Consider the following 15186-nt stretch of genomic DNA (forward strand, 5'->3'; position numbering starts at 1 on the left):
TTATATGCAACCCAGTAAAAATACTTATCTATATGTATGTGTATATGTGAAATTAAAATTTCACAAAATACTGTCTTCTATTTTTTAATGCTGATAGTGAGCCCCAAAATTCATTTTACAGCCCAATTATGAATCGTAGCTCACAGCCTGAAAAGCAGTTACAGTTATGCATAGACTCCTGCACTCAATGGTATTCAAGTATATCTGGAATGTTTCTAAAAATTCGGCACATACTATGTCACAAATGAAGGCTCCATGCACTTCAAAATATCAATATCAAACGGTTCACACTCTTCAACCGCAAAGTAGTTAAGTTAGAAATAATAAAAAGAGGTTTTTTTAAAAAAACCATGTGTTGGAAATTAAAAAAAAAAAATAGAGTACCTATTACTCATGCATTAAAGAGATAATCATAATGAAAATTATAAAATATTTTAAACTGTATGGCGATAAAAGTACTACACATCATATTTGTGGAATAACCAAAACTGCACTCAAAAATATAATGCATTTATTTAAAAGACAAGAAGGATTAAAAATAAGTGAGTTAATTGTTTAATTTGAAAAGCTATGAAAGGACAACAGTAAACTAATTAAAATACAGAAAGGGGCTGGGCGCGGTGGCTCACACCTGTAATCCCGCACTTTGGGAGGCCGAGGCGGGCAGATCACGAGGTCAGGAGATCGAGACCATCCTGGCTAACACAGTGAAACCCTGTCTCTATTAAAAATACAAAAAATTAGCCGGGCATGGTGGCGGGCACCTGTAGTCCCAGCTACTCAGAGGCTGAAGCAGGAGAATGGCGTGAACCCGGAAGGCAGAGCTTGCAGTGAGCTGAGATGGTGCCACTGCACTCCAGCCTGGGTGACAGAGCAAGACTCCGTCTTAAAAATAAATGAATAAAATAAAATATAGAAAGGAAAAAAATACACAGAAATCTAGAACAGTCGGGCACATGGCAGAACATGAGAGAACAGTGCCTCAAACTGTATCTGGCACATGTAGGGGGTCATTAAATATGTGTTGAGGGAGCGAATGAAATTGACAAGTAATAGGATGGCCTCTGGAAAGACTAATTAATAAAAAGATAAAAGGGCCTACTCAGGAGTCAAAAGGACTATAACCAGAAACACAGGGGAATAGATAATATACAGTGTATTTATAAAATGGAGTCCTATGTGCCTTTACTGCACGAAAGTTGACTTCACTAAATGTTTCATGATTTGGTTTTGGAACCTGACCCTAATTAATAATGTTCTAATTGATATTTTCTAAGGATTAGCATTAACTTCAATTTTAGAATCATAATCCCTACACTGAGAAATAAAACGAAGAGGCAGCATATACCTGTCTGTGTGTGTGTGTGTGTGTGTGTGTGTGTGTGTGTGTGTGGATATGTCGAAAGTTGCAGGATACTTAATCTATGAGTAAATGTTTGGTAGGAAAAGTCAGGGTATGTATTTTTTATTTTGTTTTGTTTCTTTTTCCTTGGGAATTGAAAGAGATTGGTTATTGCTGTAGTTTATAAAAACGATCAGGTTTGGGGGTGTTTGTTTTCAGGACCTTCACAGATGCAGCCATGTCTGTTTTGCCACAGCCCTGGTAAGGTCAGCATTTGTAGCTCTGCTCTTCCTGTAAAGTCTTGAGCATTTTCCTTTTGTGAGTCCTTTCTTCTACGGAAAGGTCATCTCTGATGTGGTGGCATGAGTCCAAGATAAACTTATACTAAACCATTGAAATAGAAAACTAGTACCCCTGTGTTGGGGATGTGGAAAGCCTTGAAAAGAACCCAAACAGAAATAATATAGCAGCAAACCACAGTCAACCTTGTGAAGTAATGAACAAAACAGACCTTAAAGAAAGCATATCACTTTCAGAAAAGTTTCCACTGATCAAAATAATGGGCAAAAGAAGAACAGAGGAAACCACAAATAAAGAAATGAAGATCCACGAAAAAGCATGTCAGAAACCTTACCAGCAAAAGGGATAGTGGGGATATTGCTCATTACAGCCCTCCTGGACTGCGTCATATATATATGTGTGTGTGTGTGTGTGTGTGTGTGTGTGTGTATGTATATGTTATATAGTTTTATAGGCTGGCTACATGGTGTGGTCTTGATGCCAGTGAAATTCCTAGCCGGCCATTTGATTGACTTATATTCCTTAGAGACTTGTACTAGAAGAAATTTTTCAAAATAATTAATACAGGGAGTAATATCCCTAGAAGATGAAATACAGGCATTTCATCTTATAAGGATATTATTTGTTTTTAATGCATCATTGAACAACTTCTTTGAAAGGCTCGGGAGAGCTGTTCCCTCAGAGTAGGAATAACGCTCATGTGAGGTGCTTTCTCAGACCTCAAACAAATGGCAGAGGCAAGATGAGTAGGTAGATGTGAAGCAAGTGAGTCAAATTCAGGGTTAGGAACTGTGCATGTAATATTTAAGGAAACCTTTTAGCTGCCAGATGTGAACATGTCCCAAGGAAAGAGATTTTTCTTTCATAGAGAGGAGCATGCGACTATTCATTGAGTTCTTCAAATTCTTTTTTGCTACTATATGTGGTCACGTTTCTTATAGTTTTTCAGTGACTAAATTAATCAGGCAGCCTACTCTTAAGCCGTTTGTTTGTTTTGTTTTGTTTCTTTATTTTTTTTTATTTTGAGACGGGAGTGTCACTCTTGTCACCCAGGCTGGAGTGCAATGGCGCAATCTTGGCTCACTGCAACCTCTGCCTCCTGGGTTCAGGCGATTCTCCTACCTCAGCCTCCCAAGTAACTGGTTTTACAGGCATGAGCCACCACGCCTGGCTAGTTTTATATTTTTAATAGAGATGGGGTTTCACCATGTTGTCCAGGCTGCTCTCAAAACTCCTGACCTCGGGTCCACCTGCCTCAGCCTCCCAAAGTGCTAGGATTACAGGCGTGAGCCACCGCACCTGATTTAAGCAGTTTTTAATAATCACTGACAGTTTATCCTCAGAGAGGAACCTAAATAAGACCATTACCACAGCTGAGGTTGTAGTAAGTCTCTTACTCTCAACCTTTAACTACATCAAGCAGCTTCCCATCTCCCAGACAGCTGCGCCATTTCCAGGAAGAACAATTAAGGACTAGATGTTCACATCTATCACTCTCCTCATGTTTGAACTCTAACTTTTGTGTAATGTAAAGTTAATGGCACCTTTTTGTCCCATCTTTTCAGTATTTCTTATTGTCAAACTCTTGATACTGCTATAACTCCAGTTTTTCTAACTTCATCTTTAGCCACTTCTTTATATTCTGGTGTACTATGACCAGAGAACATCAGATAATGAAGCTGTATCAAACACAAAATTAACTTTATACATTCAGCTATTCAGAGAGAAATTGATTATAATTTCAATAAAGTAGGTGATTCCAATTGATTTTACACTTAGGAAAAGATGGGAGAAATGTCACTCCAGTCGGTTGCAGTTCCCATGGGCCTTTCTAATAGAAAGAGCATCCTACTGCACTGTCACTCTCATGCTTAAAGATATATATTTTAGGCCAGGTGCGGTCGCTTATGTCTATAGTCCCCGCACTCTGGGAGGCCAAGGCAGGCAAACCGTGTGAACCCAGGGCTTTGAGACCAGCCTGGGTGACATGACAAAATTCTGTCTCCACAAAAAACACAAAAATTAGCCAGACATGGTGGGACTACTAAAACTGTAGTCCCAGCTACTTGGGAGGCTGAGGTAGGAGGATCACCTGAGCCCAGGAAGTTGAGGCTGCAGTGAACTGTGATTGTGCCACTGCACTCCAGCCTGGGTGACAGAGTAAGACCCTGTCTCAAAAAAATAAAAATACATAGTTTATACAACATGATCCCATAATACAAGCCTACTTTTCTAAATACAAACCTACTTCATTTGGTGCACAGTTGAGCAAATCATTCTGACACTGGCAGAAAAGTACATATTAGATTTATTAAGAGATAACCTGTCAATCTCAAATGTGACATCTCTTCCTAAGGGAGCTTAAGAATAATTTTTACTATGAGATTTTTGTCTTATAGGTTGCCAGTTAATTACCTTGTAACTTTAATAGCAAATTGCTCTTAACTTCCAGGTTCAGAATGCCTATGGCCATTCTTCTGTAGTTTAGCACTAATATTCCAGACTGATGTTGGAGTCAATGAGTCATTCATTTTGATATTTCTGTATGTAGATAGACTTATAGTGAATGCAGAGAGTGTTAAGCAATGTTCCTAAGTAAAAATGACAGTACTGCTACTAATAGTCAATGTATATTTAGTCCATGATATAACACCAGTCACTGCTTAGATGTGCTTTATATTCACCATCTTACTTAATCTTCAAAATCCTATAAGGTACGTCCTGTTATCCAGGTGTTACTCCCGACTTAACTCCCGATGTAAATATTTCCTAAAACACATGTATTCCCAGGAAAGCAGCAAAGAATCATTGCAAGGGCAAGTGCAAATTGACATACAGGCTCTAGACAAGCTGTGTTTCAGAAGTTCTCATTTAGGGGAAGGTTGTCCAGAAGTTGGAATATATTTTCCCAAGGAAATGATGTTATCACAACAAAAGCATATTTACCCATAATGTGCCTAAAGTAGTAATAACAGACCTAAACCATTTTGTGCACCAGTGTTTCCATGGAAAAGTTCACTCAAGAGTTTCCCCTTGGATTGCTGTGGACACATTTCTGCATCACAGGGAGAATGGGGACTCTATGCTAGAAACAGTAGAATCATTAGAAGTGTTCAAATTCTGAATCTGTGGTGGCCTCCAAGGCCTTTGATGGGAGTTTATGGGAGGGAGGACGATGGAAGAGTGAGTGAAACTGGGAACCAGGGGCCATAGGGTTAGAGGATCTTGGGAAAGGAACAGGGTAAAGCCTAAGAAGGTGAAGGGTGGGTTGGGGGTTCCAGAGAGGAGAGGGAAAAGTTTCAAGAGTTTTAGGGACCCAGAATTCCTTGAGTCTAACCGCCCAGGGACTCTTCTAATCCCTCAGGCAGTTTTCTATTACTACCAGTTTCTCCTACTGGCCCAAAGATTTTGCCGGCCTCTTCCCCCCTCTTTTTTTTTTTTTTTTTTTTTTAACCACTAATACTTTGTGAAATTGAGACCAGCCCAGGGTTTTGCTCCACTCAGCTGCTCCTAAAGCAAGCACAGTGGCTCTAATGATTTTTAACTTCTGTAAAGGAAAGAGCTTATCTTAGGCCCTCCAGAACTTTTTCACTTGGACATGAAAGAGCAGACATCAGCTACAGATGCTTTGGGAGAGTTTTCGGGTCCCATAAGGGGCTGAAATAAAATGCATGAGGATTTCAGATGTGGCTCTCCAAGGCCAAGGCTGATGGGAAAAGAGAGAAGCCTTCTGCTCCTTTCTCTCCTGCCTCTGTGGCTCCCTTGTCTTCAAAATGAAAGTGGAAAGGAGAGGGTAGGCCCCAAATTGCTTGCCAGAGGGGAGGGGCTATGAGACAGTGTGATCCTTGCGCCAGTGCTGGGCTAGAATCTTCTCAAGCATCATGCCTCTTTCAGGGATGTAGGGACTATGTGGGTACCTCAGACTCCACCTGACTCTCCAGGTGCACCTTATACCACTTTCCTCTTTACCTACTAGCCAGTGATGATATGAATCACCTGGGCACCTGGGGCGCTGTCCCCAGGCCCACCTGGAAAGCTGTGTGATTAACAAGTGACCCCAGGTCATTCCTGTCAAAGATGTTCAGCAAACACTGCCTGACTATCCCCACCTCTATCCTATCCCCACCCCTATCCTATCCCTATGCTATCCCCTTAGCTGGTCTTCAAAGGTTCCTAGGACATTCCAAGCCCCTTTCTGCCTCAGAGCCATTATATATGCTATTTCCTTGTGAACCGCTCTTTCCTCTGCTTCCTCCTGGCTAATGCCTACCTCTCCTAACTTCATGACTCCCCTGAAATCTTATTTCCACAGAAAGACCATCCTTGACCACTGTCCTCATCATCTCAACCAGGTTCCCCTGCCTCGTTCTCATAACACTGTGTGCTTTTTCTCTTCAGCACTTAGCACACAGTTTGTGTTTTATGTATTTGCTTTCATGTCTCTCCTCACTAGTACAGAACACAGGAAATGCTTAATAAATATTTCTTGTGTGAATGAATGACTGGAAAAATAGTGTCAGGAGAGAGATACTAAAGGTTGGATTGGATGTTGCTCAACAAAAACAAAGAATTGAGCATGTGAAAGCTTTGATCTCCCAGGTACAACTTTTACTCATCAACTAAAATCAAGGCAGGTGGACCCAACAAAAATATTATATTATAAATATACAACAAAAATATTACAAATATTTCGACAGAATTTATAAATATTTGATATGTGCAAAATGCAGCAGCAGTGAATAAGACCAATACAGTCTCTCATTATGGAGCTTACATTCTAGCAAGGATGATGGATACTAAGCAACCAGTTACACAGTTTCATAAGTATAATTTTGAAAAATGCAAAGAAAGAATTAAAGCTGTAAGAGCCTATAACAGGGAGGCTTGACTTGGGCTGTAGGCAATCAGACCAGTTCTGGGATTTCTGAGACATGTGGCTCGGGAACCTCTGCCCAAAGAATCAAATATACTCTGTCGTATCTCTTGTCAAAGTTGGCACGAGGGGAGATGCTATGTACATTTCTCAGTCTCGGGATTATTGGCACCATGGAGTAGATAATTCTTTGGGGCATTTTCCTGTGTGCTGTGGGGTGTGTAGCAGTATTCCTGGCCTCTGCCCGCTAGCTGTCAGTAGCACCCCACAGTTGTGATAACTAGAGATGTTTTGACATTGCCAGATGTCCTCGGCTCAGGGGACGCATCATCTCTCCCTACCCACTTCCCCAGTTGAAAACCACTGTTCCACATGAGACTTGCACTTTTTTAAAAATGTGTTTTCATATGATTTATGTAAGTCAATGCCAGAAACATGATTTATTCATTCAATAAACAACTATTTATTGAGTACCAGTTATGTGTCAGACACTATTCTAGGCACTGGAGACACAGCAATGATGAAAGCCCATGCTTTCGTGACGCTACATTTCAGTAGGAAGAACTTAACAATAAATCTCAAAATATATACTATTTCAGAAGTGTGCTCATAGTTTTCTCTGATAAGGTGACATTTGAACAAAGCCTTGAAGGAAGCGAGGGAATGAGCCACAGGAGAAGCACCAAGAACAAGAAGCGAAGCCATCAGAGGGCCTGCGCCTAACCTCACCTTTCCGCCTGCAGGTCTGACCAAGCTCCTTTGTGTTTCAGAGGGTCCTCGGCAGATGCGCAGCTGAATGGACTCCAAAGCAGCCTTAACCCTGCAGCCTTTGTGCCCATCACCAGCTCCACAGGTTAGTGGGCACCAGCTCTTCTGCAGCTGGATAGGTGACAGGGAAGGTGTTGGGCTTGGCACATTCTCTCTTCTGCCTCCAAAGAGAGCCCCAGTTCAAAGAATGAAACATCCAGCCTCTTAAAACATTGGCAAATGGGCATTTTTGTTACATGTTTCTTTAAAATAATCTTGGCAGCCTAAAATAGGCATTTTCTGGAACTAGCTTGGGGTAAATGAAACCTCACAGTCTTGTAAAATGCTATCAGATTTGCAGCATTGAATAAAAATGCCCCATATTGACTGGTATTTCACTGCTTATGTTGTATTTCCACATGTTTTATCTCTCACTTAATTCTCACACAGCCCTGTGAGTTTGATCTTATCCCCTCCACATGAGGAACAGGCTCAGAAAGTTGAGGGCTTGTTGAAAGTTGTGCGTGGATGCAGAACTGGAGCTCTGCTCTTTGATCTACGTGTTGTGCCAAAGCCATGGTCTGTGGACAGGTTGTTACTGACAGCCTGAAGCCTCTCAGTGTAGGTGCATACAGATAAGTTAGGTGGTGTTTGGTCCAGAGATAGTTTTCTATGAATAATAATTAATAAAAATGCACTGATAAGTCAGAAAATGGAAAGAAAAACCCTTCGATTCAATTGAACAAGTATTTATTATTGAGTATCTACTCTAGAGAAAATAACGTGCTGGGCACTGAGATGCACGCAGGGTGAACAAGGCAGTCTGCTCTCAGGGAACTTAAAGACTCAAGGAGATAGAAAAGTCAGCAGGGAATGTGCTGCAAAGTGGGTATTATTGCATGCCTGAGACACACAGAATAACAACAGACAACATTGACTGAGGATTTGCTATGTGTCAGACACAGTTCTGAACGCTTTATGTGTAATAACTCACTTGTTCACTGAACAGGCACATAATGTAGAAACTATATTCCCCATTTACGGCTGAAGAAATAAAGGCACAGGCAGATTATAAAACTTGTCTAAAGTCTCACAACGAGTAAGCGGTGGGGCAGTATTTGAACCTAAGCAGTCGAGCCCAGATCTTTAAGGACTGGGTACAGCTTCCTAGAGGAAAAACATCAAAGCTGACACTGGAATGTGGACGAGTCAGCCAGGAGAGGGAGGGCATGGGCAGAAGGAGTTCTAGGAAGAGGGAACAGTGCAAGCAAAGACCCGGGGGGAGTGAAAACGTGCTGTGTTCCACAGGCTTCCATGGATCAGTGTGGCTGGGGATTGGGGCATGAGAAGGGAGTAGAAAGAGAAAAGGTTGCCAGGTAGTAGGGCCAGTTTATGAGCCATGCGGGGAACTTGGTCATTGCCCTGACAGCAATAAGGAGCCATTGAGGAAGTTTAAGCAGGAGGGGGTTGGGTGGTTAAGGGTCAGGGATTGACATCATACACCTTAAAATGATTACAAGATCTCTGGGAAGCTCAGGCCAGGTGCAGTGGCTCATGCCTGTAATCCCAAAGCTTGGGAAGGGCAAGGCAGGAGGATCTCTTGAGACCAGCCTGGGCAACAAAGTGAGACCCTATCTCTACAAAAAAAAAAAAGTTTTTTAATTAGCCAGGTGTGGTGGCACATGCCTGTAGTCCTAGCTACTCAAGAGGCTGAGCTGGGAGGATCACTTGAGCCTAGGAATTCAAAGCTGCAGTGAGTTGTGATCCTGCCACTGTACTCCAGCCTGGGTGACAGGGCAAGACCCTACCTCTAATTTAAAAAAAAAAAAACAGCCAGTTACTTGACTACATCCTGGGGATAATTATATGTATCTCATAGGCTTATAGTGAGGATTAAATGAAGAAGTATATAGGGAAGGTGCTATAACTACTGTAACTACACCCTGGCCACTACTACCTCACAACCTTCTCTCTTTCCACTCCCTGCTCATGCCCCAGTCCCCAGCCACACTGATCCCTGGAAGTATGATAGGAGTATAAGGATTTGTTCTCCACTGAAAATTTTAGAGCCTGAATTCAAGAAATACTTGATGGGTATCTACTCACCTCACTCCTCCAAAAGAAAAAAGAAAAGAAAGAATTACTAGAACATGATAGTTACTATATTTTTAAGAAAGTAAACTTTCACCTGGGATTGTTATGGACTGCAGAGTAATGGCACAAGGGAATCATGGCCAAGTGTGAAGGATTTCTGTGAGATAACCTCTTAGAACTTCTCTCCCTTCGGCTCTTCAAGTTTGCTTCAGCTGGAAAGATTCACAAACCCAAGGAGATCCCTGACTATACTTCATTTGTGTGTCTAATTGATAAATTAAGTGTTGAACTGAACTTTGCATGCACTCCAGCTGAGCCAGCTGGAAACTTGGGTGGTCAGGTGGGTCATACTTGCAGCATCTTGACCGTGAATTAGTGTTGACTGACTCTTGGTAAAGTTATTTAGAAGATTTTGTGGCACTCATACTGAACTTGGTGTCAGTATGAAACCACAGAGCAAGGAAAAGAAGTTGTATTTCTTGCTGGCTTCTCATAGTGACTTTTCCCTGCTGATTCTACCTTATGGTAACAAGCAGATCATTCTTCTTACATTGTTTAGGTAGTTTATTACTTACTGCTTTTGTCACCGAGAGACTCGGCCTCTGAACTTTTTGGGTTTGTTTCTACTCTGATTGTTCTAGTGTTCCTGATCCTTAGTTAAAGAGACACTGAGGTGCATGATATAGTAAGCTTCAGGCATTTTCCATACTTCCCAATGAACATTTTACCTTCACAGCATTAGTAACTGAATCTGTTACAGTTATTTGTACAACTAGTAAGTAACTGCCAGGCACACCAACGTTTGAACTGCAAATCATTTGTTTTCTATATTACAAGTAGATTTCAAGCCGTTCTAGGGGTTCGGAAGGATATCCTACAAAAAGGAGATTAGGTTGCTAGTAGCAGCATTTTTCTGTAAACCCACAAGAAAGAAGAATAACTCTCATAATAAGTCTAAAAATTTACACTTCTGCCTGAGACCTGGTAAGTGTGTGCCTATGTAGGAATCCCTGAACCATCTTTGAAAGGCATTTAGCCCATCTGGTCCAGTTAATTCAATCCATTAAACATGATATTGAGTCCATGACTATAGCAGAAGTCTGTTTTCTCATTCTTTAACTCTTCCCTTAAGTCTTGCCAGCCAGGCTTTCGGCTGTGTGAGTGTTTCTCTAGCAGTCTGAATGAGATAGTGGTTCATCCCGGGGCACTGCTGAAAAACAACTCAGAGTCCTTTCCTGTTGATGGTGGCTTAATGGCATTCTTGGTATTATGAACATTAAATGAGATAGTGAATTGAAAGCTCCTAGCAGAGTGCCTGGAGTACTCCATGAATGTGTCTTTTCCTTCACTTTCCAACCTCAGGCTTTATATTCATAGTTTGCTATGGAAGGGAAGGTTTAGAGTCAGCAAATATGGAAACTTGAGAAGGAAGCTGGAGTGAGAGCTCTTGGCCCAAAGCCAGAGTCATTGGCCTTCCTTCTTTATAACTGTGGTGTTCTTCTTGAGTTCTGAAGTGGTGATGGTAAACTAAAATAGCAGAGAGCAACAGATTAGATAACTGACATTTCTCTCGTGCTGATTTGATACTGTAAACTACCATTACTGTAGGAGTCTGAAGCCACAGCAGCTGCCCTCATCCCTGCCCCTTAGCTTCTGCCTAAGCCTTTCCTGTTCTGGAGCCCAACCTCTCCCTCCTTTTATTTTTAAGCTCTGACTGGTCTGCAGTTGGTGGAAGGGACCTTACCACCTTTAGAAAATCAATGATGGATTTCATTTGCAAGCAGTGAGCAGTGTCCTTATTAAATGTTCCCTGTTTCTGGCCCTAGTAAAATGCACTATAGCTTTGTGCTTTTTGGATGGGGATGGAGCAACAGCACATCAGTGTGATTCTGACTGCCCACTTCATTGGATCCCTGAGACAAACAAGAGAAAGGAACATTATTATGTAGTAAACGCCGTGGAGCTAAAACCCTAAGGATCTAGATGTCACTTTAACTTTCAAGTGAAATTACTTGCCTGGCAGCTCTCAACAGAATGACCTATTTTCATGATCAGATTCTTACTCTTTTCACCATGTGTTGTATAGTTTTTGGAGCTCCTGGGTGGATCTGGAGTATAATCGCATAAAACTGAAAATAAGGAGTGTCCTATCCCCCTGATTGCTCCCGAGATTTTCTCTCCAGAGCCAGAGGGATAAGAATTTGGGTTGATCACCCACTTTTACGCTGTTCGAAAGCAAAAGAGAGACTGTGAATTGGAATTTGGCAGGAAGTGGGGTGGCGGTATCTGGGGGGACAGTGATCCCCTTAACCTAGTTTTAGGTTTTACCTTGTGTCCTTTGGGCCAAAATCAAACGTAGTGTTAAATAGGGATTCTTTTTTCCATTTTTCAGGATCTTTGGATGCTCCCCAAGTTATTTTCGCCAGATCCAAACCCTTGCCCACACAATCTGGAGCCCTTGCTACAGTTATAGGACAGAGAAAATCAAAGTCGGTGAAGTCAGGGCCAATTTAAGGTAACAGTAAGAATAAGAGCATATTTTTATCATTTTCACTTGCTGACTTTATACTACAGCAAGAGACTTAGTCGCTACCAAAAGAAGGTCTAGCTTCTCAAAATGACAGTGAAGTTGGTGCTTTATAAACCAAAGCTTAGAAGGACGCTCCAAAACTGGGTCAAAGTTGAGCTCCGAACAGTTTGCTCCTATAATGGTCTACCAGTAGGTGGCGCTGTGGCAGTAAGAACTTTCTCAGAAACTATTACTGGAGGCTTTTGTTTTAAAATACGAGGATTTTGAGACAGTTCAAATAAAGAAACTAAAACCATAATTGAGTTATCACAAAGTATAACATAATATATGGGAAAACATGATATTTGAAGGTCAAGTTGCAGTAGTTGCAAAAGAGAATGGATATTTATTATTAAAGAAGGCTTTTAGACTAGAATTTATAAACTGGACTTTCAAATTATGGGAGGGAGGGAGGGAACACATTTTTTTTTCAAATTTTGGTGAGGTTGATGAATTGTGTTTTTGCTGAGTTACTTAAATAAACATATGCTATAATTAGCAGCAAAACAAACTATAAACCTCATCCTCCATCCAACTAAAAAAAGCTCACACATTGAAGGCATGGTCTAACTTAATTTTGTGAAGCTGTTTCCACACTTCACCAGCACTGCCATCAGTATTTTGTTCCCAGCCATGGCCTTCAAAATTTTCCAGAAAATTCTGCGAAACTTCAAGGCTTTGGTAATTCCTTTCCTCTTTGTTCTGCCCTGCACACTAAAGCATTAACGGCTCACCTGCCACAAGGCTAATACTCTTCTTACCTCTGGGGGAATATTTATTAACTTATTTGAGGAGCATTATTCATCAAAATACCCCAGGAGTGCAAAAGAGAGAGGAAAATTATTTACCCACCACAGGATTCATTTACATTGGATCAGCAAGCTGCAAATATCTTTCCCTAGCCCATCTAAACTCTTTCCAGAAAAGAATGAGAAGAGAGAAGGGAACACCAAATCCATGGCTTGGTCATCTACCAAAATGTACCAGAGACACTGAAAACAACCAGAGTTCTATTGGTAATTCTTAGCCAGTGGCCCTTTAATTCTGATACCAAGCAGCCTGTCCAATGATGAACAACTAATAAAATATAGAAGACTAAAGCAAGAAGGTCAGTATTTCCCTCAGGAGACTGGCAGCCAGAAGAACGAATGTGACATCAAGCTCCAAGCTAAACTGATGGCCTGCCAAGAAGTACTCATGTCCATCCGCTTCTAGGACTGTGATACTTGGACCTGCCACAGTTATAATATCACTTTCCTTGAACCTCGTTCATTAGTATCCTTTACAATCCACCCTGAACATTACATGGCAAAATGGGACGATCAGCAAAAGAAGCCTTGGGAAAGAGCCCGTTTCTCAACATTTTGCTCTCTGTTGCAGATACAGCCCTGCTGAGCCTGAGCTGTGTATAAGCTAGGGATGGCTGATGCTATGCTTTGTGATTAACTGAGGCGATGAGACAGCATGTGTGTATGGATAAAGAGGACAGAGTGGGTCAGAGGGTCTCAGAAGTCCAGCTCCTATGGTGCACCGTCACTGCTGGGAAGCTGCAGAGGCAGGCCCACCAGCCTGGCATGTGGCCGATGGCAGTGGGCTGCATCTCTTGAGCAGAAGAATTAGGTCATTTACAAAGTGAGGAAGCAGAACCCCACAGGTCTCAGCCCGTCACCTGAAGCATGCTTTCTTTTTATTGCAAATGCAGGGTAGACAGCAGAGGTCCCTTCAACCATAATCACAAACGAATGTCATCACCAGCCATGACAGTCCTAGAACCTCTTCATATGTGGGTTTGGAAAGGCAGTCAGGTTAGAGAATTTGAGTTGTGTTTGCATTACATGTTTTATAAAACTGAGAAAAGCATCAGTTGTCCTTAATAGAGTAGAGGGAGCTATGCCGAAGGATATTAGGAGCAAAGCCTGTGTATGACCCCTGTATGCTACCCAGGGCAAGTGTCATATTTACATATCTACATTGTTCTTTGTTTTCTTAGATTATGTATTTGTTCATCAGAGGGCTAATTACATTAACTATATTTTCTTATTTTCTGTATTTTGTTTGTTTGTTTGTTTGAGACAGGGTCTTGCTCTGTTGCACAAGTTGGAGTGCAGTGGTGTGGTCACGGCTCACTGCAACCTCCACCTCTTGGGATCAAGCAATTCTCCCACCTCAGCCTCCTGACTAGCTGAGACTTCAGGCATGTGCCATGATGCCCAGCTAGTTTTTCATATTTTTAGTAGAGATGGGGTTTTGCCATATTGCCCAGGCTGGTCTCGAACCCCTGGGCTCAAGCAATCCACCTGCCTTAGCCTCCCAAGGTACTGGTATTACAGGCGTGAACCACCACACCTGGCCATTTTCTATATTCTTAGTGCTCTGGCATTTGGGATCCTTGCAGACCCAGGGGAGAGAGTGCCTTTCACAGGGCTAGTTAATTCCTAAATGTAATAACAACTTGTCCATGAGCATACCTTTTATACGCAAACCAGCCAGTCCCAAGTACCTACTCTCAACCTCCTTATCAAACTTTCACACACCAACCCAAAATTTCCCCTGCCCTCAATCATCTCAGGGCCAGGCACCAAGCAACTGGATACCATCCCTGTACCCCGAAGCCCCTGGAATTATCCAAACTAGCCAGTCCAGCCAATCCAAAGCTGTTTAATTGCCCTGCCTTGCCTTTCCTGGTGGAAGCCCCAGCAAAGGTTCTGACCTAGGCTTTTCCCCCCACTGCTGTCTTCTGCCTCCAGACTGACACTGATGAGTTCACTGTGACCCTGATTAGTGTGCAGTGACCCCTCCCTGGGAGCCGTCAGAATAAACAATACCTTCCTTCCGAGCCTTGTTTCTGTTTTCCTACTGTGGCCACACCAGCTTCACTATACCATGTCCAGCATGTACATTCTTAGAACAAACATCAAGAGGATAAATACCTTTAACTTGTAATACCAGGAACCAGGAAGAAACATGAATTAGGTTTACATCACCCAGTTCTAAGCAACTGGGCATAGCACTTCATCCGTAGCCTGTATTACACAAGTGATGTTTTAACAGTATGTGTTTTGCTGGCATTGACCTGGCTGTAGCCACACAAGAAGGATGTGAATCCCTCTACATGGCAAAATCACCTGGCTGTCAGCCACCGAAGTGCATGCTTTCCTGTCCTGAGGCCTCTTGCATTTCATTTAGTAACTGTTTCTACATTCAGAAACAAAACTCAAGTATAGCTGAACAACGTGGTTGGAAGTGAGGAAGAAGGCAGCC

The 15186-nt window shown here is 42.0% G+C and overlaps 1 protein-coding gene across 14 annotated transcripts in view; it reads left to right on the forward strand.

The window, feature by feature from the left end:
* Window positions 1-15186, forward strand: part of TTLL5 (tubulin tyrosine ligase like 5) — a 293345-nt gene that overhangs the window by 230679 nt on the left and 47480 nt on the right. For 8 of the 14 annotated variants that reach the window (XM_007987329.3, XM_037984291.2, XM_037984295.2 and 5 more), the window contains 2 exons: window positions 7286-7368; window positions 11749-11871. The exons of 2 other annotated variants lie outside the window; for them this stretch is intronic. In XM_007987329.3, the coding sequence (XP_007985520.2) occupies window positions 7286-7368; window positions 11749-11870 (205 nt within the window). In that variant the 3' untranslated portion in view covers window position 11871. Of the gene's footprint in view, window positions 1-7285; window positions 7369-11748; window positions 11872-15186 lie in introns of those variants that run through there. 4 more of the 14 variants (XM_037984298.2, XM_037984301.2, XM_007987341.3 and 1 more) reach the window with 2 other exon arrangements.

This window comes from Chlorocebus sabaeus, chromosome 24 (assembly GCF_047675955.1).
Source record: "Chlorocebus sabaeus isolate Y175 chromosome 24, mChlSab1.0.hap1, whole genome shotgun sequence".
Lineage (NCBI taxonomy): Eukaryota > Metazoa > Chordata > Mammalia > Primates > Cercopithecidae > Chlorocebus > Chlorocebus sabaeus.